A 27946-nucleotide genomic window follows, 5' to 3' on the forward strand; every position below is an offset into this window, starting at 1 on the left:
AGACCCACACTGTCTCAAAGGCCCCCCTCGCCACTGCCTCGGGTCCCAGGAGACAGAGTTACCCTCTTCTCTGACCCCCCACAACCTTGCTGTCAGGGGTCCGGGGGCCCCCGCTGACGGGACCAGGACTGCTGTGAGGTCAGAGCCCCTCAGGAGGTGAGGCTAGCCAGGGTGAGCATGTTGGGGGGGGGGGGGGGGGGTTGGGGGTGAGCTCGCTACATGACCTCATCAGGCCAGCTCCCCAAGCTAGACCCTGGAAACGGTTTGGGTTTCTCATTAGCTGACGCCTGTTTTCTGTCGAGGGGTTTTCGAGCCCAGCTAACGCCAGATACAGTAAAACCTTATAAGCCTGAAGTTACATCTGAAGCTACTGTAGGCTTCGTGACTGAAGGCCTCCTCTATTTAGGGGACAAGGGCCGTTCTCTTTCTGTCAGAAGTGGGTTTCTTTGTGCATTGACTTGGCCGGGGCTGTGCAAACACGGCAGTGGCCTGGCTCGGATTAGGAGGCTGCACAGTTACCCCGGCACCTTACCCGGAGCCGCCTGCTCCGGGGCTGCAGGGCGAGTCTGCTAAACACCCAGCTTATGGGCCACGGATCCACACTTGAGCAGGGCTCACCTCGACTCCCTCGCTGTTCTAACACTCTCCAGGGAGGAAGTAGGGGATCCTACATAAGGCTGAAAAGATTTACAGCCCAAAACGGAGCCACCGATCCCCGCTTAAACACGACTCGCCTCGACAAAAGAGGTCTGTGACACGGCATAAAAGCACTTTCATGTGCTTACCACCGTTCAACCTTCACCTCGAACTTAGGGCTCCTACGTGGCCGCGGCCGGGGATGTGTGACCCGGCACGCGTCTGTGTGACTCACGGTGAAACGGCGAGGCGGGCAGGGCTGGGAGAGGACGAACAGCTGGACGGCCATGTTGATGTAGGACGAGCGGTAGGAGGAGATGGCGGGCAGGCCCAGGACCAGCTTGTACAGCTCCACACACATCAGACCGGCCACCACCGCCGTGGTCGTCGCTATGGCCGGTATGATCCGCCCCGCGATGAGCTTGCTCTGCCAATGAGGGAGAAGGAGAGAGGCGGTTGGAAAAGTCCAGAAACGTCATGTCTCCGTGTGGAGACCTCTGTGTGGTTTCAGATCAAAGAGATGTGGAGAGACCAAAACAGTTGAGGAGAGTTCCAGTATAATTAACTATTGAAAAACACTATTGTCACCCTTTGTTTACCCCTCGCTCCCATCCAAGCCCCATCTGTGAGTGTGTGTGTGTGTGTGTATGTGGTGTATGTGTGTGTGTGTGTGTGGTGTGGTGTATGTGTGTGGTGCGTGTGTGCGGTGCGTATATGTGTGTTTGTGTGTATGTGTGTGTGCATGTGTGTGGTGCGTATGTGTGTGTATGTGTGTGTGTGTGGAGCGTATGTGTGTGTGGTGCGTATGTGTGTGTATGTGTGTGTGTGGTGCGTATGTGTGTGTGGTGCGTATGTGTGTGTGGTGCGTATGTGTGTATTTGTGTGTGTGTGGTGCGTATGTGTGTGGTGCGTATGTGTGTGTGTGTGGTGCATATGCGTGTGTATGTGTGTGTGTGTGGAGCGTATGTGTGTGTGGTGCGTATGTGTGTATTTGTGTGTGTGTGGTGCGTATGTGAGTATTTGTGTGTGTGTGGTGCGTATGTGTGTGGTGCGTATGTGTGTATTTGTGTGTGTGTGGTGCGTCTGTGTGTATTTGTGTGTGTGTGGTGCGTATGTGTGTGTGTGTGTGTGTGTGGTGCGTATGTGTGTGTGTGGTGCGTATGTGTGTGTGTGTGTGGTACGTATGTGAGTATTTGTGTGTGTTGTGCGTATGTGTGTGTGTGTGTGGTGCGTATGTGTGTGTGTGTGTGGTGCGTATGTGTGTGTGTGTGTGGTGCGTATGTGTGTGTGTGTGTGGTGCGTATGTGTGTGTGTGTGTGGTGCGTATGTGTGTGTGGTGCGTATGTGTGTGTGTGTGTGTGTGGTGCGTGGGCCCCAGTCTGCGTCTCAGGTAGCAGGTCTCAGGAGACAGGCAGGTAAAGTGCTGTGATTAGTTCTGCCTCGGGAACAAAGGTGAGTGGTGCCCGCTCTCCCCGGGGCCCCTGCCAGCGAACGCTCTGTGGCCCCGCGGGGGCCAGGTGTGGTGTCGCATCTCTGCAGGAAGAGGGGGATCCTTCTCCCCTGTTTCCCTGTACAACCCTCCCTCCATCTCCTCAACTTCACTGGAGCCGGTGAGCAGGCTCTGTTCTCACCTTGTGTCTGTCGGCTGCAGGGATCTCGTAGTTCTCCGCCCGCAGGTTCGAGGCGGCGACGATAAAGTCCATGTGGAAGTTACTGTCATCGTCCTGGAAAGGAAATGATAAACGTTACTTTCAGAAGGTGGGGGAATACCCCGACAGGTCAAAGCGAACATGTCTTATTATGACCCAATCGCCATAGGGACGGGACACTAGTTGTTCCCTATCTGCTATGTCATTTACACCAACCGCAGCACCAGCATCTCAGCCAACGTCTGTGCCAATGACGTGATCCCAAGGGTTGCTTTGAGCTGGGTAGCCTTTGTTGCTGTGTCACTTCAAGGATAGTCATACGTGACTTGTCGAGACATCCTCTTGTTTCTCCCGTGAGCGACAGAGGCGGTGAGGTCATGGCGGAGCCCTCAAAGGCAGGGGGGTGAGGTGACAGTCACTCAGGGACAGCTGGGGGGCTCTGGGGGTGGGTGGGGGGATGGGTCTACACTGGCAACCTGACGTTCCTGGAATCCACCTCCACACATTCCAGACATCCACAGCATGACCTACGCGGGTCTGGAGGAGGAGGAGGAGGAGCACCGTGCGGGTGTTCATGGTCTTTGTACCGTCTCTTTCACATATAAACGAGCCACCTGATACACACTCGGCTTACCTAACCCTCCCACACATCCAGCCAATCCTCGGTCCTCTCCAGGCCTCGACTCCTCATGACTTCACGTTTATAGGATGATGGATGGGCGAAAGATAGCGAGACAAGAGGGCGATTACAAGACGGAGGAGGAGGAAGAGGAGAAAAAGGGGGGAGTCATCTATACGACAGTGAATGGGCGCACAAAGAAAGTGTTATTGAGGAGGCGGCTGCCCTCCGGGCTGTAGAGTGTAGAGTGTGTCACTTCAAAGACCAGGGGGACACGGTTGAGGACGGGGGAGGGGGGGCAAACAGAGGTCCTCAGAGACGAGACAAACCTCTTATATAGAGTCTTAAGAACAGGGTCCTCAGTCCCAGGCACCATGCTCTGCTCTGTTGTCCTCACAGTGGCTCCAGCAGGATGTGGGTTCAGACAGGCTGCCCCTGTTGTGTCAGAGCCACCGAGGAGCACCAGAACACACAGGGCTGTTTCAGCAGCCAGGACAGACATGGGTCACTGAGGGTCCCCTTAGATGAAACGGCCACGTCGGGGCCCTGCGGGCGTGAACATACACCCCCCCCCCCCCCCCTGCCGAGGTCCAGCCGCCAGTGTGTCTGAGGGGCCTGTGTTATGCAGCGTGAGCAGTATTCACACAACATCGCTCTCATTACCTTCTCAAAGTCTGCGGGGTGCATCTGCATGGCTGAGCTCCTCTGGGCTTGAAGGGCTAGCTTCCTCTCGAGTTCCTCCAGTCGACCCTGGTCTGCAAAGGCGGACGCGTCACAGGCCACACGTCGAGACACTGAGATACAGGCTGAGATGAAGGGAAACGAGGAGATTTCTTACCGACATCGGCGATCTGCTTCTCCTTGTCCTCCTCCATCTCCTGGTCTGTCACGTGGATCTTCACCGTAGACTTGGGGGTGAAGTCAGGCACGGGGACCTTCTCCAGGACCTTCCTGACGGCAGCGTAGTCTCTGCTCCCTGCTATCCCGTAGGTCTGCCCATACAGGTTGGCTGCCGCCACCACATAGTCCATATGGGTGGTCTACATACACGACAGCATAACACAAGCTATCGGTGACCCTCGACCTCAGCAGGAAAAGGGGTCAATTCAATGATTATACCTCTCAACAGCCAACTCAAGGCAAACCCAACAAGTCTGCGTGTGATCGACAGAGAGGCTTTTTCTGCTTGTCATAATGGAGGGTAAAAGGTTGTGGAAATGTTTGACATCTCATGACTATCTCATGCCCAGGGCGCATGAGCAAGAATATGAACAACACCCAGGTGGGGATAAATGGAATGGAGTAACCCAGGTCTGACTGTCACAGAAGATCCACAGTTACAACCCTTTGAAAATCCAACATTATGACTACTAACCACAGAATGACAAAGACCCTTTTTATTGTTTTTTGGGGGGGAAATTCCCAAACTGTCCACCCATTGAGTGGATAGGAGGACTGTTAAACGGCGATTCCACTGATTCACACTGCTATCTAAAAGGCAGTTGAAGGTAGTGAACGGCTTGTTTACAGAGCGCAGTGAGTGCTGGTGGACGAGCCTGCATTCCTGGATCCCACCCTTTGTCGCTGCGCCATTGTGTGTCGGAACGACAGGTTCAGACCCAGTGAGAGGTGACAACACCTCACAGGAGAAGAGAGAGAGAGAGGGAGAGAGGGAGAGGGGGGAGAGAGAGGGAGAGAGAGAGAGGAAGAGAGAGGAAGAGGGAGAGAGGGAGAGGGAGAGAGGGAGAGAGGGAGAGAGAGAGGGAGAGAGAGAGGGAGAGAGGGAGAGGGGCAGAAGGTGAAGACTGGAGGGAGGGGAGTGGGACCCGGGAAAGGAGAAACCGGGGATAGAAGAAGAAGAAGATCAGATGAAAGGACAAGAGGGGAGGTTAAGTGAGAGGATAGGATGGAAAGAGAGAAGAAGGAGAGAGAGCGACGAGGGCAGAATCACAGTGAGGGGGAGGAGAGCGGGGGCTGTGGTGTCAGGTCGAGCAGGCTTCACACTTTACACTCGCATTAGACCAGCTCTCATCTCAATGACCCCATCATGTGTGTGTGTGTGTGTGTGTGTGTGTGGAGAAGTGGCTGTGTGTGTGTGTCTAAGTGAGTGGCTGAGCCAGTGCATGTGTGTGTGGAGGTGGTGATGGGGGTAGATAGATGTTATCCACCTTGGTCTGAAGCAGGCATTGTTGAAGAGGGTTGTAGGTGAGATAAGGTTTGCTGGTGGAGAATGCGGGCTGTTATCAGCTTCCCACTGGCCCTTACAAGGACCCAGAGTGGGTCGTTGAGGTCGTGTGGCAGATAAGTTCTACATGGACAGGGAAGATTGGGCAGGTACTTACATTGTTGGGGTCAAAGATGAGAGGATGTGGACACCTCTTCGCTCCAGACCAGAAGGGGAGGCCTGAACTTGTCAACTGAGGGGAAGAGAACAGTTGGTGTAATTGTTGTTCCACTGAAATACTGGAGAACGATGCACGTCTGATCCTTAATCTTCAACTGTGCTTTCTGTATGCACTATTTGTTTGTGACGTTGGATATAAAAAACAAAACAAACATATGCTAAATGAATGAAATGGAAAATGTAAAAAGAAGAGCGAGGAAAACCCCTTAAACAATCCCGTTTCTCATTTGTAATTACTACAGAAAGAAGATCCAGTTCAGACCAGGGGAAGTTTTTATGGGACTGCCCATGACTAATCCAAGTCTGGGAAGAACAGTGGTGGTTTCTTCAACAATATCACACCTAGGCATAAACCACTGGAAAAAAAAAACACTGAAAGAAAATCACAACACAAGTATAAACCACAAAAAAAATAAAAAAAAATAATTCACCAGCCTTTATTTTTGTATGAACTGACTTTAAAAACTATTCCTACACTAATTATAAACCAATTCATGAAGTTATTTTTGGAACTTCTTCTTCTTCTATATCCTTCCAAGTTCCCTTCCCCAGGCTGTAATCATCTGCCATTCCCACAGGCCAGACAGACTAATGCAGTTATCAGGTGTGTGTTCAACACAGTTTGTTGCCCTGATAGAAGAACAGAGCAGCTCTGTGGCTTTGATCTATAGGGCCCAGGCCCATATGGCAGAGCAGAGAGGCTCATCTCTCTATCTCCACATCACCTCTCCCTGCAGGGGAGTCTCTCCACAGCAGCTGAGGCACATCTACTGTATTATCTACGCCACAGACAGCTTTCTCTTGTCTGGGGGCTATCTGTCGAACACTATTCAACATGCAGACTGTTTTGATAGGCGATGGTTCAAGGGTGCAAGGTTTCAAATGGGTGTGTTGTAGGGGTGTAACGATACACTCAGCTCACAAGGTGTACGATACAATACGTATCACGATATTTTGATTTTTGTTTAAAATTAAACTGAAATTCAATTAACAGATTTATTTCCAAAACATTAAACATTTTCAATAACTTTCTTTGTTGTACATACAATTTAGTTAACTCAGTTCAAGCGATTTCTGTGAATGCAATGAATGTACACATGACGAAGGTGCAGAGTAGGTCGCGTGCTGGTAGCTCAACCAGTAGGATCAAACGGACGTCATATTGTAAAAATATTGCCATAACTCTACGATACATATTGTACAATTTTTGTATTGGGATATATTGTTCCACGATATATTGTTACATCCCTAGTGTGTTGACATGTAATTAGTCTAACCCTACATTTGAGCACTTGGAACTGTATCAGCGCGAACCAACAACTGTCCATATCTTCTCCTCCTACTTCATCCTAATTTGTCTCCTGTATTGGTATATCATTACGTTTGACCTCTGACCAACCCTGTCATCTCGATTAGTGCCCTTTGACCTCCAGCTGTCCGTCCCCTCTCAGCCTTGAGCTGAACACTGCAGGACCACGGTGTTACCACGGTGATACCAGAGCCGTGTTACGACACAACCATGTCTCACAACACTGCTTCTGCTTGCTCAATATCACTGTGTGGCTCAATAAGAACCTAACTGACATTTAGGCTCATGGTTTGCATCATTAGAGAGGGGTTGGCCAACAGCTGCTTCATCATACTTCCTCAGATGGCTCTGTGGTCGGAACAACAAGAGAGCCCACATCCCACCTCACTTGGCTGGGCTTCCTGGGTGGGTTAACCAATGAAAAGGGGAAGGAGAATCAAAAGCAGTAGGAACCACCGCAACCGTCGAAAATGTCAGACCGTTTACTCATTGACTACCTTTTTGCTCGGTGGAACTTTACAGCGAGAGGATCTTCAATGCCGTGGCGTATGGAACAGACAGACGCGCGGAGATGCTGTTGCGTCGAACAGCACCGTGAGATGAGGACCGTTGTGTTTCAGTGGGAGTGACACGGCTCATTCCTTCTCGGTGTCTCATTCCTCGGCTGTATGAGTGTAAAATAAACACTACTAGAACTCTCCCAGGGGACTTAGAACAAAAATGCTTATGCATTTCTGACCGTCGGACACACCCTCCCCCCAGTAAGGCTTTAACAGGATACGACTGGAATGAATTCAGTCTTGGTCAGAGGAATTTCTATTGACCCATATCTTGCACAGGGCTGTGTGAATGGACTAGACAGAGCCAGTTGTCAGACGAGGGTCAGGGGGGGGGGGGGGGGTTTGGTTTGGGGCTAATCCCTCGGAGCTCCCTCAGGTGGGACAGGAGCACGTGACGTCAGACAGACCAGACACAACAGACCGTCTCTTCCGGAAGGTACAGAATGGGAGCTACATTGGCAGCGCCCCCATGTGTCCGCGAGCAGAAGGACGCTTTCCACGCATGCATTCGTTTGCGTGCGTCGACTGTGTTTCGGAGTCGCGTCGTTACCTGTCCTTGCGGGAAGCAGTGCAGCAGCTGGCGGATGTCGTTGTTGTAGAGGGTCTCCCAGCGGAGTCGGGCCCAGCTCACACAGTCCTCCCAGCCCGCCGGACGCCGGCCCCCCACGCTGGCCCAAACCCCGTCCAGCACCTCCAGGGCCTCGGCCTCCCCCAGGCCCAGGGTCCTCTCCAGGAAGCCGGCATCTCTGCAAACCCAGGGAGCGGCAGTTAGATAAGGAGCAGCTAATGCACCCCTATGTAATCCTGGTCAAGCGGAGGGACACTCAACAGAGTGAAGGAGAACAATGAGGGATGACGTAAGACGGGCGGGCACGGATGAGTTTGTGGATTCGAGGCTGATTTAACCGTCTCAAGGTCTCATGACATGACCTAACACACTGCCTCTCGCCTCCTCAAGGCTGAGCCCCCCCCCCCCCCCCCAATCCAGCCCCCCCCCCCCATCCGCCCCCCCGACCACAGGATTGACTTCCATTGTTCTGCCAAGGCTTGTCTGAAATTCCAACCGTAATTGCGAAACAAAAACAACACCACGATGAAAGTAGCCAACACCTGAACATGCCAAACTGAAAGACGCAGTCAAAGACCGCTCAATCTCTGTATCCGTCTCCGAAACGAAGCCAGAGCCGAGAACATTTACCTCTCATATATATTATTCAATCGGTCCTGTTAGTGAGGTAGTGAGGGGCAGGTGGTCAGACGTCCCTATCTGAAAGCGGTCACGTGACCTTGCTGCCGAGGGGAGGGACAGGAAGGGCTCAGTGTTGTGGTTCTGGTGGTGTTCGGAGCTATGACCCAGGTTCCTCTGTAAACACTCCAGCCAGCTCTCTCTAAACAGCCCGCTCTGCCGTGGTCAGACTTCTAAACCAGCAGCTAACATCCTGCAGCCGTCTCACTTACAGGGGGCCTAAACAGGAAGTGAGGACGCATTTTGAGGCGGTCTGTTTCTCAGCGTACATATGGTTGTGTAGAGGGGCTTGTTTATAGGAGGGTTTAATCCTCCTCTTTATGGTTGACTGTGACTCAGACGCTATAATCATTGTCTTCCTGTGCTCAGATACGTAGCCCAGCTTCGGGACACAAAGAAGATGGCGCTCCTACAGAAGTGGGTGAAACTGCTGAGTCGGCGTCGTATACTCTCTGCTCTAGGGCGTCCTTCCCCTCTTCACGAGCAACTGGGCTTCTCCGCCATTTAGAAGGCTTCCATTAAACCTGCCGCAGATAACCGGAGCCTGTGGAAGACCCTCTGACAGCTCTGGATTAGGAGGGCTTTAAGGACCTGAGTTGAGACACACTGTCATGCTGTAGTCGCCCACAGTGAGGCTAAACCATACAGTCATAACAGAGCAGCTGTTGAGTCTCTCCACCACTGTAAACTCATTAGAGGGTCCATTTGGTGGACTGCTTGTAAGGCATGGTCTCTGAGGCCTACATGAGAAAAACGCCCCCCCCCCTCCCCACAGAGGCCCTTTAACCCAGCAGGCCCTTTTTACCCACAATGCACCACAACCTGGCTCCACTCTACAACACTGTGGCTCAGATTGTACTATTTTACTCACCCATGTCGTGTAGGAATGACTTACTTCAAGTATTGGTTCACGTTTTCAGCTGGTTGCTTGAAGAGCCCTTCAAACTGGTCTCGAGCCCACTGCAATAAACAAGATATTGATTCATCAGTTGGTTTCACTAGCAACCAACCCTCTGTCTTTGCTCGCGCTCAAAAGCTTATTCACTCTGGGCCACGTTGAGTTCACGGAGTAAAGGGCTTTCTGCTTTAAACAAGTTGCATGTGTGTTGCGGGGGGGGGGGGGGGGGGATTAAGAGATGAGTGTAGCCCTATGTGGCTGGGCTAACATTCAGCCAACATGGGAATATGGTGACAGAGGGTTGGTGGTGTAATCCCTGTGGGTAGCCCTGCCAAGGCCTTGCCCTTCAGTTTAGGAGCTGTGTGTAAAACACTCCCAACAGCAGTACATGTGGTGTAGTCATGCCATGCACCGGGGCTTAGCCAGCCCACAGGATCTTTCCCAGGGTTAAACCCAACCCAATATACGTCAAAGGTCATATGCAACAACTTTCCTACAGAATCTACTGTGGATCCCTAGAGCGGAGCTTCAGGCCTGACCTGCAACGTGTGCTCTATGCGGTGAGGGAAGTTCTTGAGGGTGCAGAGAGGGATGGCCTTCACATTGTTAGCCCCGGCCGGGCCGTAGGACTGTGTGAGGTGGGGCACCACCACCAGAGTATGGCCCTTACTACCCAGGGTCCCCCCCTCCAGCATGGGCTTCTGGTGCTGCACACAGCGCCCGTCCAGATACACTCCTGCACAACAGACAGACACATGCTCATCAGTCATCTAGCCCCTGTACGTCGCTTGGTACCAAATAGCTGTTGCTATCTGGGGTTACATGCGCCATGGTCCACAGAGTGAACCCTGCGCATTTCACATCTCCTGTCAGCCAGTGACTGTCTACAGTATCAGCGACACGATGACATCGAGGAGTCGCTCTGGAGAAGCAGCTCGGCGGGCGCTACTTCTAAAGGACTGCTGCCGCCGAAGAGGATGATGATGGAGTTTGCTTCTGATGGTGACACCAAAGGTAGCGCGTACGTCTCCATCGTGTCGAGCGCCCGCACTATTTATCATTTGTTTACAGATACCGGTGCTAACAAGAGCCATAACACCAACTGTTTCACAGCCTCACACCATTGCAGATCATACTGTCGTAGTGTGCCTGGCAGAGATTTGGGATTTGGAGGACACAGTGCGGAGTACTGACGGGCTTCCACGTTGTCCAGAGCGGCCGCCACGCCATCCAGGCCTGTGAAGAAGCGGCGTCCGTAGACCCGCTCACTGTCCGGGTCCACGCGGTTCTGATGGGCCTCGATGTTCACGCGTGGGTTCATCTCTCTGACTGCCTCGGCAGCCGCCTCCGATTTCTGCCTCTGTGGAAGAGAGGAGAGGAGGGGGGGTGAGCTGACTGCTGAAGGGGATCAAAACATCTGGAACTCGCAATGAAAGGACTCAGCTGAAGTTAAACTGTGGAAAAGAGTCAAGCACTCAGTTCCTGTGTACATATGCAGCCAGCTCTCTACATACGTTTTGGTTTACTGCCAGTTGGTTATACAACCATATAAAGGGCAAAAGGTTCCCTGAATTATTTTTTTTTTTAATTGCTTTCTCAATACCCAGATTTAGAGCAAGCTATGACTGTTATGGTTGTGTCACAAGTGGACACGTCATCCGTTTTTTACAATTATGGGTATTTCCTATTATGGAAAATTCTGTTATGATATCATTTATCATAGAAGTCTTGCAATGTGATATGGCCATGACATTGCATTTCATACGGCATCTAACTTGGCCGTTAACAATGGCCTTTGACTTTTCCAGTTAAGTCAGAGGGGGTCAGCTAGTTTCTCTCCAGAGCATAGCACATGTCACTGATGAATGAGTTGTCAGAACCACATCTGACTTGAGATTCTAATGACAGCTTACCCCGATGTCTCGAGGCCTGAACAGGAACTGTCGGTTCAGGTTGGACCTTTCGATGGAGTCCATGTCAGTCACGGTGATGTGTCCTCCCTCTCCAGCACCAAGGCCTATCAGAGCAAAGTTCTTCAGAAGTTCACACCCAATGGCACCAGCTCCAACCTGAATAAAAAAAAAAAACATTTTTTGTTAATATTGTTGTAAATATTACATACACTATATTCCAAAATAGAGTCCTGTTTGTTTGGTAAATAAAATCCAGATTGTCATTTAAAGCACTAGACTCTACAATGTGGATGCTAAATTGGAAACACAACACAAACTCACTCACACACACACATCACAAACACGCACGCACACACACAGACTTAACAAAACAAACAGCAGAGCATAACATTTGCAGAGGAAACACAGTTAGGGTTTGGCAGTGCTGACTGCTGACTGCTCACTGCGCCCCCTGAACAGCCCAGTAACAGGAAATGCCACCTGAATCACGGCCGTATCCTGCGTGTGTCACTTGAAACACTAGCAGGGATCAAAAAAGAGGGACAGTGGCTCGTTTGGGGCGTGCGAAAGGCTCCCCCTGCTGGAACAAGAATAGACGTGCACCTACCAGGAAATACTTCTGTTTCTCCAGCCTCTCCTGGAAAGCTGATCCGAACACAGCGATCTGGCCATCGTATCTGCTGCCTCTCTGGAAGGGAGCCAGGAGAGCCGTTAGCTAAAGCACACGAAATGCAGAGTTTGAGAGGACTCTTGAGCATCATATTTCTTCCTATTCTATCTTGAACGTCAAACTGTACAGGTGAACAGGAGCTCTCTGTGAACTGATGGTCGTCGGCGAGACACTCCATGGCATCGAAGTACAGCCACTGCTGAAGAGGGGTGAACTTCCCACTGCAAGCCTGGGCACACGTGAACACGAAACGCGTGAACATAGAAACGTGGCGGCGGGTCCGCACAGCTGACACGTGAATCCACAGGGGGACGAGTCGGGGACGTGTTCCTGTCTGTGTCTGTGGACTTTTTCCCCCTCACCTTCAGGACCTCCTGCGCGGCCACTCCTCCTATGAAGGCGTTGACCGGGGCCAGGTCGCCGCTGGCGGTGAAGGACAGACCTCGAACCACAGCCTCGTCCAGGTGCTCCAGCTGAGCCACCTTGTTCAGCTCGACCACCCCGGCCAGCAGGACCTCGGCATCCGACTGGAGGGAGGAACCAGAGGGAGGGGGTCAGGTGGCCGAGGGAAAGTCCCAGACACAACCCCCGATTCGGAAGAATCTCTTTAGATCATGATTAAAAGAGCTCCGTGGAAGACAATCCTAATAGACCAGACTGGTTCCTGTTATTAGGTTCTCCCACTGTTTATGTTCTGGTGCTAGAGCCGGTACTGACCTGGGACCTGGGCTTAGGCAGTCTTCCCTGTGTCTTTACAAAGCCATGCAGGGCTTGAAAGGCCAGGTGTAGAGTCTGATGCCTATCAACCTTCCCATAGTCTGTCATCACCAGCAACTCAGGGTCCAACAAGGCTTCATCCATAGATTTCTGTAGCACATGGTAGACGTAGAATTAAGCACATTCGTAGAATTAAGCACACTTACTGTATGTTGTATCGCTTACCAACTGGATCCATATGTATGTACAGTTGACATAAACAGTTTATACAGGATGTGTATACATATGCATGATGTTTCTGAAAACACGAGACAAACACTTACAAATCGTAGCTTCTGGGCCTTTTTGACCTCAGTGGCAACCCCGCCCTTCTGGTACTCAGAAAGGCCTGAGGTGTCACAGATACTGAAGGAGTACGGGCCTGGCGTGACATAAACAAGGACGACATTCATCCGCCAGCACATCAACACACGTAACTCCATGCGCTGTTTGTGCAACACTTAAGTGTCTGCTAGATGAAGGAGTGTACATTTACATTTAGTCATTTAGCAGACGCTCTTATCCAGAGCAACTTACAGTAAGTACAGGGACATTCCCCCCGAGGCAAGTAGGGTGAAGTGCCTTGCCCAAGGACACAACGTCATTTGGCACGGCCGGGAATCGAACTGGCAACCTTCTGATTACTAGCCCGCTTCCCTAACCGCTCAGCCACCTGACTCCACCTGTACATGTCATTAGAACTGTCACTATGCGTGTACTACTAACTGAGGACTGTGATGTCCACCGGCCCGTAGCTGTTGAGTTCTGTCATGCCACGGATCTCGGAGAAGGACACACTGCAGTCATCTTCAAAGCCATGAGACTGGTCAACGGAGCAAGTCACTATTCCAGGGTTTCCCTGAAATGACATCAGTGTGAACGGAACATTCTGTGTCGGTTCTGTTGTGCTCTGGGATTACGATTTATGGTTCTTAGCAAAAGTGAAAGCTTGTACCTTAGAGATATGGTCGATCATGGCTGATGCCAGAGTCTCCCCGTTGATGTCCAAGACCTCAAACTCCTCCCCAAAGTCACAGAATAACTGACTGCAGTCAAAGCAAGTGAAAAAAGCAAAAGAAGTTGTAAAAGACCACTCGTGAGATCGATATGACAAGAGGTTATTAAATTTAGGAGAGCGCAAAGCCTACCCAGAAAGCCCTTTGGCGTCTGCCACAATGAACTTGATTCCATTAGAATGGCAGAATGGCCCGAAACGCAGCTGATCCTCCAATGAGGAGTCAGTTAGCACCACCACCTGATAGAAACAAAGAGGCATTCTTAACATGTCTTAAGCTAACTGTTGCTACTCTGACTAAAAGGCCACACAAGGCCACAACCTCTGTGGTACAGAGTAGCCCACCTGGAACTTGAGCAGCAGGTTTGGGTCCAGTGGGGCAGTGTGGGCAGTCACGTAAACATGAGGGTTCAGGGCAGATAGCTCAGGTAGGGAGCTCAAAGCACGATTCTGACCCAGGTGTCTCTCACGAAGGAAAAACTTGGGAGGAATATTATAGGGGGTTAAATGAAATCTGACAACATAGGGTTTTAGAGCAGTTTTTAGCCATAAAACTGACATTACAACCAATAAATAATCATACAGATGTTTCCCCATTGCCATAAAGTTACCTGAGTGGACAGGTCTTTCCACTCAGCCAGACCTTCATCCTGGACAGTGACCGACTTCACTCCGGACAAGATTACATTCTTGGCTATCTCGACCCCGACACCTCGCATTCCAGCAATCAGAACGGAGGCTGTCCCCATACGACGCATCGCATCATGGCCCAGTACATACCTGCAGAGCCAACACAAAATTAGAGAAAGCATAGGCTATATGTGAACGCTATCATCAAATGAATTCGTCTTACAGACAAGTTTACTTACAGTTGGCGAGAGTATAAGCCCTCGTCGATTTCATTTTTCTCAGACATGGTTTGAAAGGAAAATATTACCTTTGAGTATGAAAGTAATACAAGTGTCGAATATTTTTTTACTACTCTGCTTCCTTTAAATGTTAAAACCTGAAAGACGTGTATGTGCCGAGTAGATGACTAACAAGTGCATGCTCTTTGCTCACTTGTACGCCTTTCACTTTCGGTTTGGTCATAACGAAACTAATTGTATTACATTTTACTAAATCAATTGTATTGTTTTAACCCCTGACACTGAAACTTAACATATGCACAGGTATATTTACACCATATGACTGCATTGTCAACAGCACCACTGGCTCTTATACTTTCTCCGCTGACTCAGCAAGGTGGGCGTTTAGTTGCTATGGACAAACACTAGAGTGCGCTGCATGCCATTACAATGTGTACACACGTGAGATCCAAACTGCAGGTTTTCCCATAATTAAATTACATTAAAATTATTTGAGATAGTGTGCTGTTAAGTTATTGATGGGCGCCTAGACATACAAATAATACCCTAATACAACTGTAAGGTTGTGGTAAATATGCCGAATTGTTGAAGCTCAAAATGCCGAGATTGGTTCAAGATTTTCCACCTTTTTTAATGAATATGATAAGGTATATTGCCAAGTTATTATTAGAAAGTCTGAATATATAAACAAAGTCCAATGGATGAGGCTGTACGAGAAAGTATACAGCCAATAAAGAAAATCAGTGTAACACAGGCACTCTTACATCACGACAGGAAATCAAAGTGTGGACTATGCCGAACCACGCCCACATCCATGACAGCCTGACGTCCTCAAGTGATAATGGAAAGTAGTCTTAATCAGCCTCCTGAACTGTCTCATCATTTATAATTTGTCGGTCAAGGCTAATTCGGCATTACACAGTTCTGACTCAGACCTAGTCAACCAGATTCAGAGACCGCAAACAGGCGTGTCGTTGACTGGCTGTGAGTGGGGCTTCTTCTGGGAAATATCAACCTGATAAGAACATGTGTCAGGGATCTTGGATTCAGTTTTTTCTAAAAGATTAATAAGGAACAGTACACTGAGGCGGCCCCTCCGCGCCCGCCTCCTTCACTATCCCACAACAGGAGTTGACTTTCATTCAAAGTACATTCCAAGTGAAGTCTGTTTTACAGGTCAGCCAGAAGTTTTCTTCGTATATTTAACATTCCTCCCACACTTTACTGGAAGAGCTTCATTTTCAGAACTAGCTTATATTAAGCAGCCCACCTCACTGATTCAGTTTAACGACAATGTTTAAGAGAAGTGAACATTGAGGTTGGTAGCCTAACAAAGAAAGGAAGAATACAGGTTGTAATGTTTTGTTCAATTACGATAATTAGGTATTATTCTGCTTCAATTCAATATGGGATAAAAGCAGTTTATTTGAAAGATTGAGCAATACGAACCATGACAGGCTTGCCTTAGGCGGGGCATGGAAGGGGTGGACCGACAAGATAGCAGTCGATGCCAAAGTCTGTGTGCTCTCTCTGTGCCCTCAGGTAAGCGCTTGTCCTAAAACAATACGCGACATTTATCACAAGGACCCGAACAAACAGCTCTGCGTGGATTTACCAATCATATAATCTGCTTTGGATGTTAAACTGAAATTTTGGACTAATCCCCGAGACGTAAATTCTACGGAACTCAGGTATGCTTTAATAAATGGTTTCTGGGTGAAGTGAAATGTGCTAGTAAAGGTCAGCCATGACTGTATGTATTACAAAACTAGTATGATTGTTGTGAAGAACTAACAATAGTAATTGTGTATTTCATATTTAGTCTACTCATTATGCCCTGAACAAATCTGATTTTGCGTCCTGTCATGGTTGTCATGTTGTGGTGGTTCTCCAGGGAACAGGAGGATTATTGGAAGGAAGTTGGGAAAACATCCTTCCTGGCATCACTGTGCTTTCATAAACAAAATTGAACACATTGTTTTTCTTCATTAAGTTAGTCACTTTTAAGAACGTTATATGAGTTCTACCAACTTTAGCTTTAAGATTTCAGTTTGTTTGAGCCTGTGTCCCACAGTACATTTCCAACGTTACGTCACCATAGTGCATGTCATGTCTTGTCTATTGTAAATTATTGACCCACATAAAATCAGTTAATTTTCCCTCAGTGTTAACACCTCCTATTTACACAGCAAATGACTCTATATTCATGCATCATGTGGTTTGATCTGATATTATGAATACCTCCTGAATACAGCTACACAACTCCTTAACCAGGAAAGAGCAGCAGAAATAGAGTAAACAGACCCTACGTCATTACAGCCTTAAAACATTCCATCGCTCAGAGGGCTTCTCTCATTCCTCTTTTTTGGAACTAACCAAACAGTTTATATTTAGCCCGTTTACATGATTTCTTTAAAAGCGCTTTGGTTCTCCATTGAAAATAACCCTAATAGAGTACTCGTTGTGATGGTGATGGTCCGCCGCTAAAATCCTTCAATGTTTTCTGTCAACCCACAGAGCTCTGCTCAGTCTCCAGAATGTTCTGGAGGAGTCTGGCCTCCGCTAGGTAACAGATCACAGAGGTGGTGTGTGGAGTGGAGATGGTCTCCTGGGCTCCCCTGCTGCTGACATGCTGCATGTGGATACAGACTCCCACTGCCTCCCAACAGTCCAGCTGTCCTAGAAGCCCTCGAACGGGAGTGGACTTCACCATTAACTACCCCTTGCCCTACTTCCAGACACAGAAGCCCATACAGAACATAGAGGTGAACTCCTTTCCTCCTGAGGTTTACGTGGCATCCCAGAATGTGATTGAGGCTGTGAACCAAAACCTGAGCGTGCTGTGGCAGCTGCGGACAGGCCCGGTGGGCAGCACTGAGTGTGACATCTGTCACCTGTGTGGTGTCGAGACTGACCCCGAAGACCCCGCAGACACAGACAATGAGGTCCTGCTGATGGACCCAGGATATCTGCCCTATCTGTACCACTGTGGGAGCTCCCAGCATGGAGTCTGTTACTTCCTGGAACTTAACGCTGACGGTTCAACGCCTACTCCGAAATGTCTCTTCAGGAAGCAGGCCAACTCTCCCTCCCACTGTCCCGACTGCGTGGCCAGCCCTCTGGGCACCAAAATCAACATTGTGGAACAAGCCCAAACCACCTATTTCTTCGTAGCGGCGACTCTGGACGAGCGCGTGGCTCGGCGGTACGGCAGGCCGTCCATCTCCATCCGCCGTCCGCTGTCCACCGAGGACGGCTTTGAGACGGTCACGCAGGGCCTGAGCGTGCTGCCCGCCTTCCAGCACTCCTACCGCATCGACTACGTCCACAGCTTCTCCACGCAGGACTACGTGTACTTCCTGTCCGTGCAGCGGGAGAACCCCGCGGTGGCCGAGAGCCTCGCGCCGTTCCAGACGCGCCTGGGACGCCTGCCGCTGAAGGACACGGAGGCGTGGATGTACCGGGAGATGATCCTGGAGTGCCTCTTCAAGTCCAAGCGGAGGAAGAGGCAGAGCCATGGGGACGTGGTGTATAACGGGCTGCAGGCGGCCCATTTCGGGCGAGCGGGGACGACGCTGGCCGGGGAGCTGGGGGTGGACCAGGACGACATCCTCTACGGGGTGTTTGCGGTGATGGATGCGAGTGGACGGACCCACAGGAAGTCAGCCCTGTGCGCCTTCCCCATGGCCACGGTGAACTCGGCCATCGACGCCGGGGTGAACGACTGCTGCAGCAATGGCTCGGAGCAGCTCTCCAGAGGACTCAACCACTTCCAGCCCCCTGAGAGCTGTCCCCACGAGGTGAGAACCTCCCACACACACTTCCTAAACATAACATAAACATAACATAAACATGTCAATAAAGATATATTATGTGTATACGTTCATGTCATGATTTCTTTTTCATTGATTTGATGGAAAGTATTAGACCCTTACATTGCTACAGTGAAGTATCCCCGGCTGTGTGTATCTGTACCCGTAGTAACTGGGGTGGAAGTGAGGTGAACAGAGAAACAAGGTGGGAGGGGCTAATGAGTCATAGCTGCAGGCTGCCACTCAGAATCTCTGCACTGCTGTGGTACACCATGTACATGAGAGCCATGTTACCTCACAAAAAGGGTGGAAACGATTTACACTATTGAACTTCTCACAATGAGAACCAGTAGCTGTGAAACACAATTAAACAATGAAACTACAAAAAGAAACACTCCAGTTAGGATTTTGACCAATGAGAATTGGAGATTCGGAATCCCTCGGTGGAAAAGGAACACGATTGGGACGAGTTCCATGTTGATTCAATCAGAATCAGAATTGAGTTTAATCGCCAAGTAATTGGTCACAAACAAGGAATTTACTTTGGTGGGCAGGTGCAAACAGTGAACATTTAAACATAATGAACTAAAAGAAGATGTAGAAAATGTACAACAGAATAAAATAAACTACTGGCAGAGCTATACAATATAGCAATATACAATATATACTGAATATGTTAAAGTGACAGTGTATAAGACAAGTCACAGAGTGTCAGTGTCAGTTTGGGGCTTTGTTAAAAAGGCTAGCAGCGAAAGGAAAGAAACTGTTCTTGTGGCATGAGGTTTTGGTCCTGATGGACCGCAGCCTTCTTCCGGAGGGGAGTGGTTGAAACGGAGTGTGTCCGGGGTTTTAGGAATCGGCCACAATCTTCCTCGCTCGCCTGCGCGATGGCTGCGATGGCCTCTAATCAAGGTGTGTCCTTATCGCCCTTCCAGGCGTTCCGCCTCCTCTGAGCTCAAAGACTGCACCTGCAGAGACGGTCTGCCAACACACAGGTTATAAATCCTGCTGATAAAGAGACGGAATGCAGTAGGGGAGGGAGGAAGGGGGGGATTGTGAAACTGCTGCGCCCAGGGAGTTTGTGTGTTTGTGTGTGTGTGTGTGTGCTTGTGTGTGTGTTAGGTCAGCGGAGGAAGTGTGGGTGTGTGTCCCTGTGTCTGCTTCTTTTGAATATAATTAGTGTTATCTGAGTGCAATGAGACATGCATGCTAGAGAGCAGCGGCAGGATACAGTAGCAGTATTCGTGTGACCTTCGAGTTTCGGTCGGTCTTAACCAATAAACAAAGTCAAGGTGTTTACTGTTTAATCTACAGATAAGAGTTATGGAGTTGGTCCATCCTAGTCAGACACATGCCAATAAAATAAAATGCAAAAGGCACATAGTTAAAACATAAAAGCCGAGGTGAAAGTCATTTGTGTATTCTAGTGAAGGACAAACTAATTGTATCACAGCTGGCTAATCTTGTGTGGGTGAAACAAGTGAAAAGAAGTCTTCGACCGGAAAGAACAGTCGACGGGCAAGTTAGAGCTAATTCGCTTCACCAGAGTAGCCACATTCAAACTCTCTGTCCCTCGAAGCAACCTTGCTTCGTTTCAGTCGTTCTGCTTCATACATGCTGGATATGCTGACAGATTTAGGAGCATGTTTTGCCCATGTTTTAGTCCAGTGCATCTGCTTTCAGTTTGGGGTTGCGACAGTGCGTTAAGGAAGCACAACCGTGGCAACACATCACCCTGGAGGTAGAACTGACTGCTGTTTTATGGCCATGTTCCTCCCAGAGGTGTACACATGGTGTGAACAGGGATCAGAGCTGCAGGCGCTCAGGCTGACGCATTTCCGACCTAAATGGAAGATTTTTTCCTGTGTGTGTGTGTGTGTCTGTGTAAACACACACCCTGGCCCTCCACGCCACCATTTTCAATTCCGCTGTACAATGTCTCTCCGATTGTATCTGTGCGCTTTCTCCGTGGGTTCTTTTCGGAGGATATCTGGTGTCATATCTTCTAGTATGATAGCACGGAACACGCAAGACTTGTGGTCAAACAGTTCCTAATACGGCGATGCTTGTTTGCTTATGCCACACAGAGCACAGAGGATATCACCTCGTGCGCGAGCCAGCCCACCCTGGTCTCCCAGCCTTTCTACAGAGTGGACTTATTAAACAGTCAGATGAATGACGTGCTGCTCACCTCCATCCTGGTCACCACTCTGGGGGATCACACCCTGGCACACATTGGCACCGACGACGGCCGCCTGCTACAGGTAACACGGCAACAACTGGCTGAGCGGGAGACCATGGCGTCTGAACCACCCTAACCGTGTATGGAACAGTTGGACTGGATGGTGGTCCACGAGGCCGTATTTTCTCTCGAGGTCCAAGACCTAAGGCCCAAAACTCCTGGGTCTGGGGAGGTAGTGTGAGGTGTTTCATGTGTGGGCTTTTCCATGGCTCAGCAGTGTGACTGTGGTCCCTCTAGGTCATCCTGACCCGCTCTAGCTACTCTGTGTATGCCAACTACTCCCTGGGAGACGCCAAGGTGTCCAGGACAGCTGCCGTGCTCTCGGGATCTCCAGAAGACTCCTTGCTCTTTGTGGTTGGAAACAAGGTACATTGATCGCCGCTTACGGCACGACAGCATGGAGGTTTATCTGTGCTGCCTTTCCCTACTCATACAGTTCTCTCTCTCTCTCTCTCTCTCCCTCTGTCTCTCTCTCTCCCACTCTCTCTCTCTCTCTCTCCCACTCTCTCCCTCTGTCTCTCTCTCTCCCACTCTCTCTCTCTCTCTCTCCCACTCTCTCTCTCTCTCTCTCCCACTCTCTCTCGGTTGGTCTCCCCCCAGATGTTCAGTGTGTCCCCTACGGGGCCGGGCTGTAATCACTACCTCACCTGCTCCGGGTGTCTGAATGCTCCCGGCTTCATGGGCTGCGGCTGGTGCGCGGGCTCCTGCTCCCGCCGGCAGCAGTGTGAGGGCTCGTGGAGCGGCTCCTCCTGCCCGCCCCTCATCACCGAGGTAGGACCCTCCCCTCCCCCGTGCGCCCGGAGGGGAGCCCGGGAGAAGACGTGACCCACAAACGACCTCAAACTGATCCTGCTTATATCACGGATGGAGAAAACCCGTCCGGGATCGCGGTCCCTCCTTTTGAATTCGATGTCGCGTGTTTCGCCTGCAGTTTTTCCCAAAGACGGCGCCCCCTGATGGTAAGACGACGCTGACGCTGTGTGGATGGGAGTTCCGATCTCGTCCCCAGTCAAACATGACTGAGAAGACCCACCAGGTGAGAGTGGGAGAGACCCCCTGCACCTGGAAGACAGGAAGCACCAGTACACAGTGAGTAACACACACTAATACATGCATGCATGTATTCATTGACAGTAGCAGACACGTGTCACTCAAAGCAGCGGGCAGGGGTGGGGATTTGAACCTGTGACCTTTACCCTCAGTGGCTCTACCACTGAGCTAAACCGATCCCCAAAGACAGTTTAGTAGCACAGGGTCATTTAGAACTTTCTCAACCCCCCCCTCCCCCCCCAGGCTGGTGTGTACACTTCAACGCCCGTCTGGCATGCCTTCCCAGGACCTCAACATCACCGTGGAGGTCCATGAGGCGGAGGGCCCCTTCTTCATCCAGGGCCAAGCCCAGATGCATGGCTTCTCCTTTGTGGTGAGAGGGACATCTTTGGCCGTCAGTCTTGTCGTAACGTGACTGTCAGTGAAACATACCGATCTGCCATTGTTCCTCTCCAGGAACCCACTATAATCGATGTAAAGCCAGACTACGGACCCCAGTTGGGGGGGACACTGGTCACAGTGTCTGGACACCACCTGAACGCTGGGAACATCCAGAGGGTTATGATTGGTGGTAAAGACTGCAAAAGGTACTTATGGGCATGACATCATGCTTTTCTGTATGTTGAGGCTCTGTTTGACTATATGCAAAGTCATGGCTGTGGCTGTCGCTCTCGTTCAGTGTCTCGAAGGGCAGTGGGGCGATGTCCGACATCGTCTGCTTCTCCCAAGCCTTTGGAGAGGTGGGCGAGGCGCCTGTGAAGGTCCTCATCGACGAGTCGGAGGTTTCAACCAGCAAGACGTTCCTCTACAAGCACAATCCCGAGATCACCGGCCTTCACCCTAAATGCAGTTTCAAAATGTAGGAGAGACTCTCACCGCATTGACTTACGCTCTCGGTTCATAGTACCTCATATGTGATGTGTGAACTTCATTTGATTTGATGATGCAGGGGATCCAGAATCGTAATCACTGGCCAGAATCTGACCTCAGTGAGCCAGATAGGGATCCATTACAGATCCAACTCTTTGGAGAAGCCTATTCATAGGGTGAGATTGCATACCTCAACTTGCATAACATAGAATACACTTGGAAATGCACAACGTGTCTGCTTTCTACATTGGCAGAGAAGAAATTCTCTCCAGCAGACCGGCTGTGTCCATTCCCCATTCCAAACCTCTTGCTCTCTTCCGACCCAGCTGTGCCATGTCACGGGGAACGCCACGCTCGTGGAGTGCCAGGCCCCCGGCTTCCCCGGGAACGTGGCGGACAAGGGGGAGATCTCCTTCGACATGGACGGGGCCAAGGGTCGCCTGAAGACGCCTTTCGTGTACCATCCCGACGCCAGCGTCATAGCCTTCGAGTCCGAAGGCAACGTGCTGCGCCTGAGTCCAGGACAGGATGAAGTCTCCCTGCACGTAGGTCCACCGGCAAACCCCCCCCCCCCCCACACACACACACACATCCCCGAGACGAGACACAAATGTTAGATACGCTGAGGCATCGGGTACAGCTTTTGAGGCCGCGATTAACGTCCGTCCCCCCTTCCCCCCCCTCTGTGGTGCAGCACGCCAAGCTGAGCCTGGTGAAAGATTGTATGAAGATCAGTATGACCATCGGAGAGGTGGACTGTAAGGTCCAGGTTCTGGAGAACGAGCTGACCTGTAGGATGCCTAAAGACTTGGTCATCCCCAGTGAGGGTTTGGCCGTCCAGGTGAAAACTCCGCCTCACAGACCACACTTGTCCACCGTGCTCTCTAATCTCATGTAACCGAGTTGCTATTTCGCATTGTTTACCGGGACGTATCTTTCTGTGCCAGGTGATTGTGAATGGGATTGTCTATAAGGTGGGTAGAGTGGTCTTGGTCAACCACACCATGGTGAAAGTAGGCATCGTACTGGGCATCTTTGCAGCCATAGGAGTGGGTGCTGCCATCGCGTTCATCTTTATGAAACATCAGAAGACTAAGGAGAAAGGTGAGCAGGGACTTTGGCTTTCAGACAAGAGTGGACAAAGTTCCCACCGTCATACGTGTCTCTACGTGCTTCTCTTGACCGAATGTCTGTTTCATGGATTTTCTTTGTGATACGTTCAGCCAAAGTTGAGACCCGTTTGTCGAGATTGTCCTCTTATAGAGGGGTGGGCGTCAACAACACAAGTCCTACAGGCGACTACAGACGAAGTGAGGAAGCATATACACCCCCCCCACACACACACACACACTGTCTCTCCAACTCTCTTTCTCTCCTTCGCCTGACCTGGCTTATCCCCTTGTCTTTCCCATGCGCTGTAGACTTGTCCAGCCAGTCGGGTTCAGGGGGCATAACCTTCCAAGGCCTCCTCTACGCTGCCAACTACGAACCCCTGTCCGTGCCCGTGATGCCCCACGTGGTCAGCCTGCGCCAGGAGATCCTGGAGGAGGTTCGGGACGTGCTGATCCCATCCGAGATGCTCAACGTCCAGCACAGCCAGGTCATCGGCAAAGGTGCGTCTCAGCGGCTTTACACACGACAGGATCCCACTTGAATCGTTGACGCATCGCTGGGGTTTTTCCCATTTCCGTTTCCTCCTTTTCGTCAACTGCTCACTTACGTTTGCCTAGTGCACGTCTCCTTTGACGCGAACATGTGTTTTGAAACAGGCCACTTTGGGACGGTGTATCACGGCTACCTGACTGTCCACAACCAAGAGATCCACTGCGCCGTGAAGTCACTGAACCGTATGTGAACTCTTATCAGATTGTTTGCTTGGTCTGCAAACGACTGTGTGTCATGTTAGTGTATGTGTGTGTGATCAGGGATCACAGACCTGGGGGAGGTGGAGCAGTTCCTCAGAGAGGGTATCCTGATGAAGGGGTTTGACCACACCAACGTGCTCTCTCTGCTCGGCATCCTGTTGCCCGAGGAAGGGCTCCCCCTGGTGGTGCTTCCCTACATGAAGCACGGGGACCTGCGGCACTTCATACGCTGTGAGAAGAGGGTGAGGCAGCCGGGAGGATTTACATTTACATTTAGTCATTTAGCAGACGCTCTTATCCAGAGCGACTTACAGTAAGTACAGGGACATTCCCCCGAGGCAAGTAGGGTGAAGTGCCTTACCCAAGGACACAACGTCATCCGGCAGAGCCGGGGATCGAACCAGTAACCATCTGATTACAAGCCTGCTTCCCTAACCGCTCTGCCACCTGACTCCCCTCTTTTTACAGAGCCATATACCTGGCACCTCTTCATACCTGGTCCAAATGGGTCATTTCTGTCCAAAGGACTTTGTCTGATGTGGTAACGAACTCCTTTTGGTGCCTCTCTGTGCAGAACCCAACCGTGAAGGACCTGATTGGCTTCGGCCTGCAGGTTGCCAGGGGGATGGAGTACCTGGCCCAGAAGAAGTTTGTCCATAGAGATCTGGCCGCACGTAACTGCATGTGAGTCTTGCTGAACCGTCACCAACGCAGGCACCTTAATCGTAGGATCTCCTTCTTCAAAGAAGCACCCGGGGTGTGTGAGCCATGTGTCTTCTGTTCCTCCTTCCTCCCTCTGCAGGCTGGATGAAACCTACACCGTTAAGGTGGCCGATTTCGGGATGGCCAGGGACGTGTTCGACAAGGAGTACTACAGCATCCAAGATCACAAGAAGGCCAAGCTGCCTGTCAAGTGGATGGCCATCGAGAGTCTGCAGACCCAGAAGTTCACCACCAAGTCCGACGTGGTGAGTAGACTGTTCCAGAACAATGAACCGTCGTTTCCAGAACTTCTTTGCTGGACACGCTGACCCGAGCTCCCTCCACTCTGCCAGTGGTCTTTCGGGGTGATGATGTGGGAGCTGTTAACCCGAGGAGCCAGCCCCTATCCTGATGTCGACCCCTACGACATCGCCCACTACCTGTTGAAGGGCCGCAGGCTGCTTCAGCCCCAGTTCTGCCCTGACGCTCTGTAAGTGCCCGCCGTGTTTACCTTGCTGTTGGAATGAGAAAAACGGAAGATCAACTTAAATTCAAGCATCTGTAACTGTCTGCCTTGGGACGAATCAGTCTGTTCCCCAACCGACATACCTAAGAACGTAAATATCTTTTTTGGAGTGCTTGGATGAGTGTGTTCATGGTTGTCTTTTTGTTCTTGCCCCTGCCTCAGTTACTCCGTCATGCTCCAGTGCTGGGACCCTGAGCCGGAGTTCCGACCAAACTTCAACACCTTGGTCCAGGAGGTGCAGGAGATCCTGTCTTCCCTGGAAGGAGAGCACTACATCAACCTGATGGTCAGCTACGTGAACCTGGACCAGCCCCGCCCCTACCCAGCCCTCACCAACTCCGCCGATGAGGCAGAGGCCTCAGACTCAGACGGCCAGGTCTTCACCTGAGAGACACCCCGATCCCCCCAACAGCCAGAACCCCCAGGATAACCAAGACTGTCCAGACCACGGGACCCAAGACCAGGCCAGTGACAGGAGGGAAACTGGATCGTGACATTGGTCCTTGGGTAAGGGAGGGGCTTCTAAGGGTTACGGCGACTGACTTCTCAGCTCTCCACATGCACACGTGTTGCAGCAGTCTGCTGTGAGGACCTGGAGGCTGGGACGTGGTGTTGGTCTGCACGCCACGGGACCCACGTGGAGACAGGAACATTTGGGAGAACATCTTATTAAATGCTTGAAGAAGCACAGCTGTACATGAATGCCAATGAAAGTCCAACATGTTTGTTTATTGTAATTGTAGACTTGATTCGAAATGAATTTGTGGACATTGTGGTATTGACACCATTTGACAGGGTATTGGAGCATCCGTTGAGCTTGTCAGGATAGGGAACATCTAGTTGACTGATCCATTGCTGTGTTAATACACAATGTGTTTTTTAAGAAAGAAATGGTCCCTTGCCTATACTGACTGACAACTCAGGGAGTCTGTTTGTGAATGTTAGAAAATGTCAACATTTTGGAGAACTGTACTCACATTCTGCACTAAAAATATATTTTTATTTCAATTTATAAAGGTTTTGCAGATTATTGTATGTGATTTTCAAATGTGTGTCACGTACTGGAGCTTTAATTCTTGTTGTTCTCTGAGTCATCCACTAGAGATCAGTAACAACCTTTACTAGTCCACTGTCCCACTGCAGTAGACTCTGCGTCATATCAGACCCCGTGTGTCCACAATGAACTTATGTGCTTACTTGAAGATATGTTACAAAGAAAATCTATCACCTGAAATGACTCCACTGGTGTTATTTCTTATTTCTCCCCTTCAGGATGTTGAAGATGTTTCAGTTGAGATATTTTAATTTAGTATTCAAATGTGTTAGCTTCACATGCAAAGATAAATATGCTGCCTTACTGTTAACAGAAAAGTAATCATAGAATGTGGAGACATTTACATTGTTTTCCAGTTTATATGCTGTAACAACGTTTGTGCCTGACGTGTAAGACTTCCTTCTGCAATCCACTTTATTTTCATCACCCTTTATGTGTTGGAGAAGTTCGGGGAGGGCTGTGTTTTACTGCAGGTGAGGGATTTCTTCAAAGGCAGTGAGGTGAGGCTGGGCTGAGCAGAGAACCTCCCCAGGTTCACTCTGAGTGGAAGACAAGAGATGGAACAGCAAGGCTTCGCCAGGGTGAAGCCCCCCCCCCCCCTCTCTCCTTTTTGAATCTGATTTTCCCGTATCTTTAATACTCATCATTCATAATTTATAATGGTTAAAAACTTCCTTTTTACTATCCTTCTTTCCCTCTAGGTATTTAGCATGGGGCCGGTGATTCATACTGCTGTGATTGCCGGTAGGGACTGGGTAGGGGCAGAAAGAGAATATAGTGCTTATTGATTTAATAACTGGCCGAATACATACATCTTAGATATACAAAGGTTGGGAGGTAGCATTTGAACTCCATCGAGGGCTATTCAAAAAGCGGCATAGAGAAAGGCAATTTAAAAGGCACTCTAATGACAAAGCTATTATCAACTGGTCTAAAGCCACTATGTGCCTCCGAACTCTCCTGCTCTCCGCTGCCATCCCAGATCATACTTCCTGCCTCCCTACCCTGTTCTGCCTGGGCCCGCTTCGACGGCGTACTGAACTTGAAAAAGTGGACGAGGAATCGAAATCGGGTGTGTGTTTGGTGTTCAGATGTCCTCTTAGATGGCAGGCCCACCTCAGTTAGTATGACTCGTCTCAATATCGGGAAGAAACGTTCAAACACTGGGTGATCATCTGACACGTCGACAGTGCCTCTCATTTTCCGAAACTCATGCTGAAGGGTATGATGAGGGCCACCGGCCTGGGATTCGTTTGAAGAATAGTTCACGAAAAGCAAAGT

The 27946-nt window shown here is 50.2% G+C and overlaps 2 protein-coding genes across 2 annotated transcripts in view; one reads left to right on the forward strand and one right to left on the reverse strand.

Annotated features, from left to right (window-relative positions):
- The window catches only part of uba7 (ubiquitin-like modifier activating enzyme 7), a 33438-nt gene extending 18532 nt beyond the window's left edge, over positions 1 to 14906 (reverse strand). The window contains exons 1-21 of the mRNA XM_062458360.1: positions 14545 to 14906; positions 14287 to 14455; positions 14021 to 14155; positions 13809 to 13915; positions 13616 to 13706; positions 13387 to 13519; positions 12945 to 13042; positions 12622 to 12771; positions 12267 to 12431; positions 12032 to 12133; positions 11842 to 11922; positions 11235 to 11390; positions 10516 to 10681; positions 9861 to 10057; positions 9319 to 9383; positions 7728 to 7923; positions 5247 to 5321; positions 3743 to 3944; positions 3568 to 3659; positions 2268 to 2360; positions 872 to 1063 (exon numbers count right to left, since the gene is read on the reverse strand). Of these exons, the coding sequence (XP_062314344.1) occupies positions 872 to 1063; positions 2268 to 2360; positions 3568 to 3659; positions 3743 to 3944; positions 5247 to 5321; positions 7728 to 7923; positions 9319 to 9383; positions 9861 to 10057; positions 10516 to 10681; positions 11235 to 11390; positions 11842 to 11922; positions 12032 to 12133; positions 12267 to 12431; positions 12622 to 12771; positions 12945 to 13042; positions 13387 to 13519; positions 13616 to 13706; positions 13809 to 13915; positions 14021 to 14155; positions 14287 to 14455; positions 14545 to 14591 (2712 nt within the window). The 5' untranslated portion in view covers positions 14592 to 14906. The remainder of the gene's footprint in view (positions 1 to 871; positions 1064 to 2267; positions 2361 to 3567; positions 3660 to 3742; positions 3945 to 5246; positions 5322 to 7727; positions 7924 to 9318; positions 9384 to 9860; positions 10058 to 10515; positions 10682 to 11234; positions 11391 to 11841; positions 11923 to 12031; positions 12134 to 12266; positions 12432 to 12621; positions 12772 to 12944; positions 13043 to 13386; positions 13520 to 13615; positions 13707 to 13808; positions 13916 to 14020; positions 14156 to 14286; positions 14456 to 14544) is intronic.
- Positions 14907 to 15721: 815 nt separating this feature from the next.
- On the forward strand, positions 15722 to 26845 carry mst1ra (macrophage stimulating 1 receptor a). Its single transcript, XM_062458347.1, has 21 exons — positions 15722 to 16235; positions 17062 to 18344; positions 20444 to 20620; positions 20836 to 20964; positions 21199 to 21369; positions 21530 to 21687; positions 21892 to 22021; positions 22105 to 22235; positions 22328 to 22507; positions 22598 to 22694; positions 22845 to 23063; positions 23213 to 23359; positions 23466 to 23622; positions 23742 to 23828; positions 23940 to 24131; positions 24288 to 24365; positions 24444 to 24625; positions 24958 to 25067; positions 25186 to 25351; positions 25439 to 25575; positions 25774 to 26845. Exons 2-21 carry the CDS (start codon positions 17145 to 17147, stop codon positions 25997 to 25999), a joined length of 4074 nt encoding a protein of 1357 aa, XP_062314331.1. The 5' UTR covers positions 15722 to 16235; positions 17062 to 17144; the 3' UTR covers positions 26000 to 26845.
- The last annotated feature ends 1101 nt before the right edge of the window (positions 26846 to 27946 follow it).

This window comes from Osmerus eperlanus, chromosome 1 (assembly GCF_963692335.1).
Source record: "Osmerus eperlanus chromosome 1, fOsmEpe2.1, whole genome shotgun sequence".
NCBI classification, from domain to species: domain Eukaryota; kingdom Metazoa; phylum Chordata; class Actinopteri; order Osmeriformes; family Osmeridae; genus Osmerus; species Osmerus eperlanus.

Excerpts from the sequence above, each read along its gene's own strand:
- mst1ra (XM_062458347.1), top strand. The coding sequence starts at position 17,145 with ATGGTCTCCTGGGCTCCCCTGCTGCTGACATGCTGCATGTGGATACAG. Across the intron at positions 24,366-24,443 it reads CGCCGTGAAGTCACTGAACC|GGATCACAGACCTGGGGGAG; the intron begins GTATGTGAACTC and ends GTGTGTGATCAG. Across the intron at positions 25,576-25,773 it reads CAGTTCTGCCCTGACGCTCT|TTACTCCGTCATGCTCCAGT; the intron begins GTAAGTGCCCGC and ends CCCCTGCCTCAG.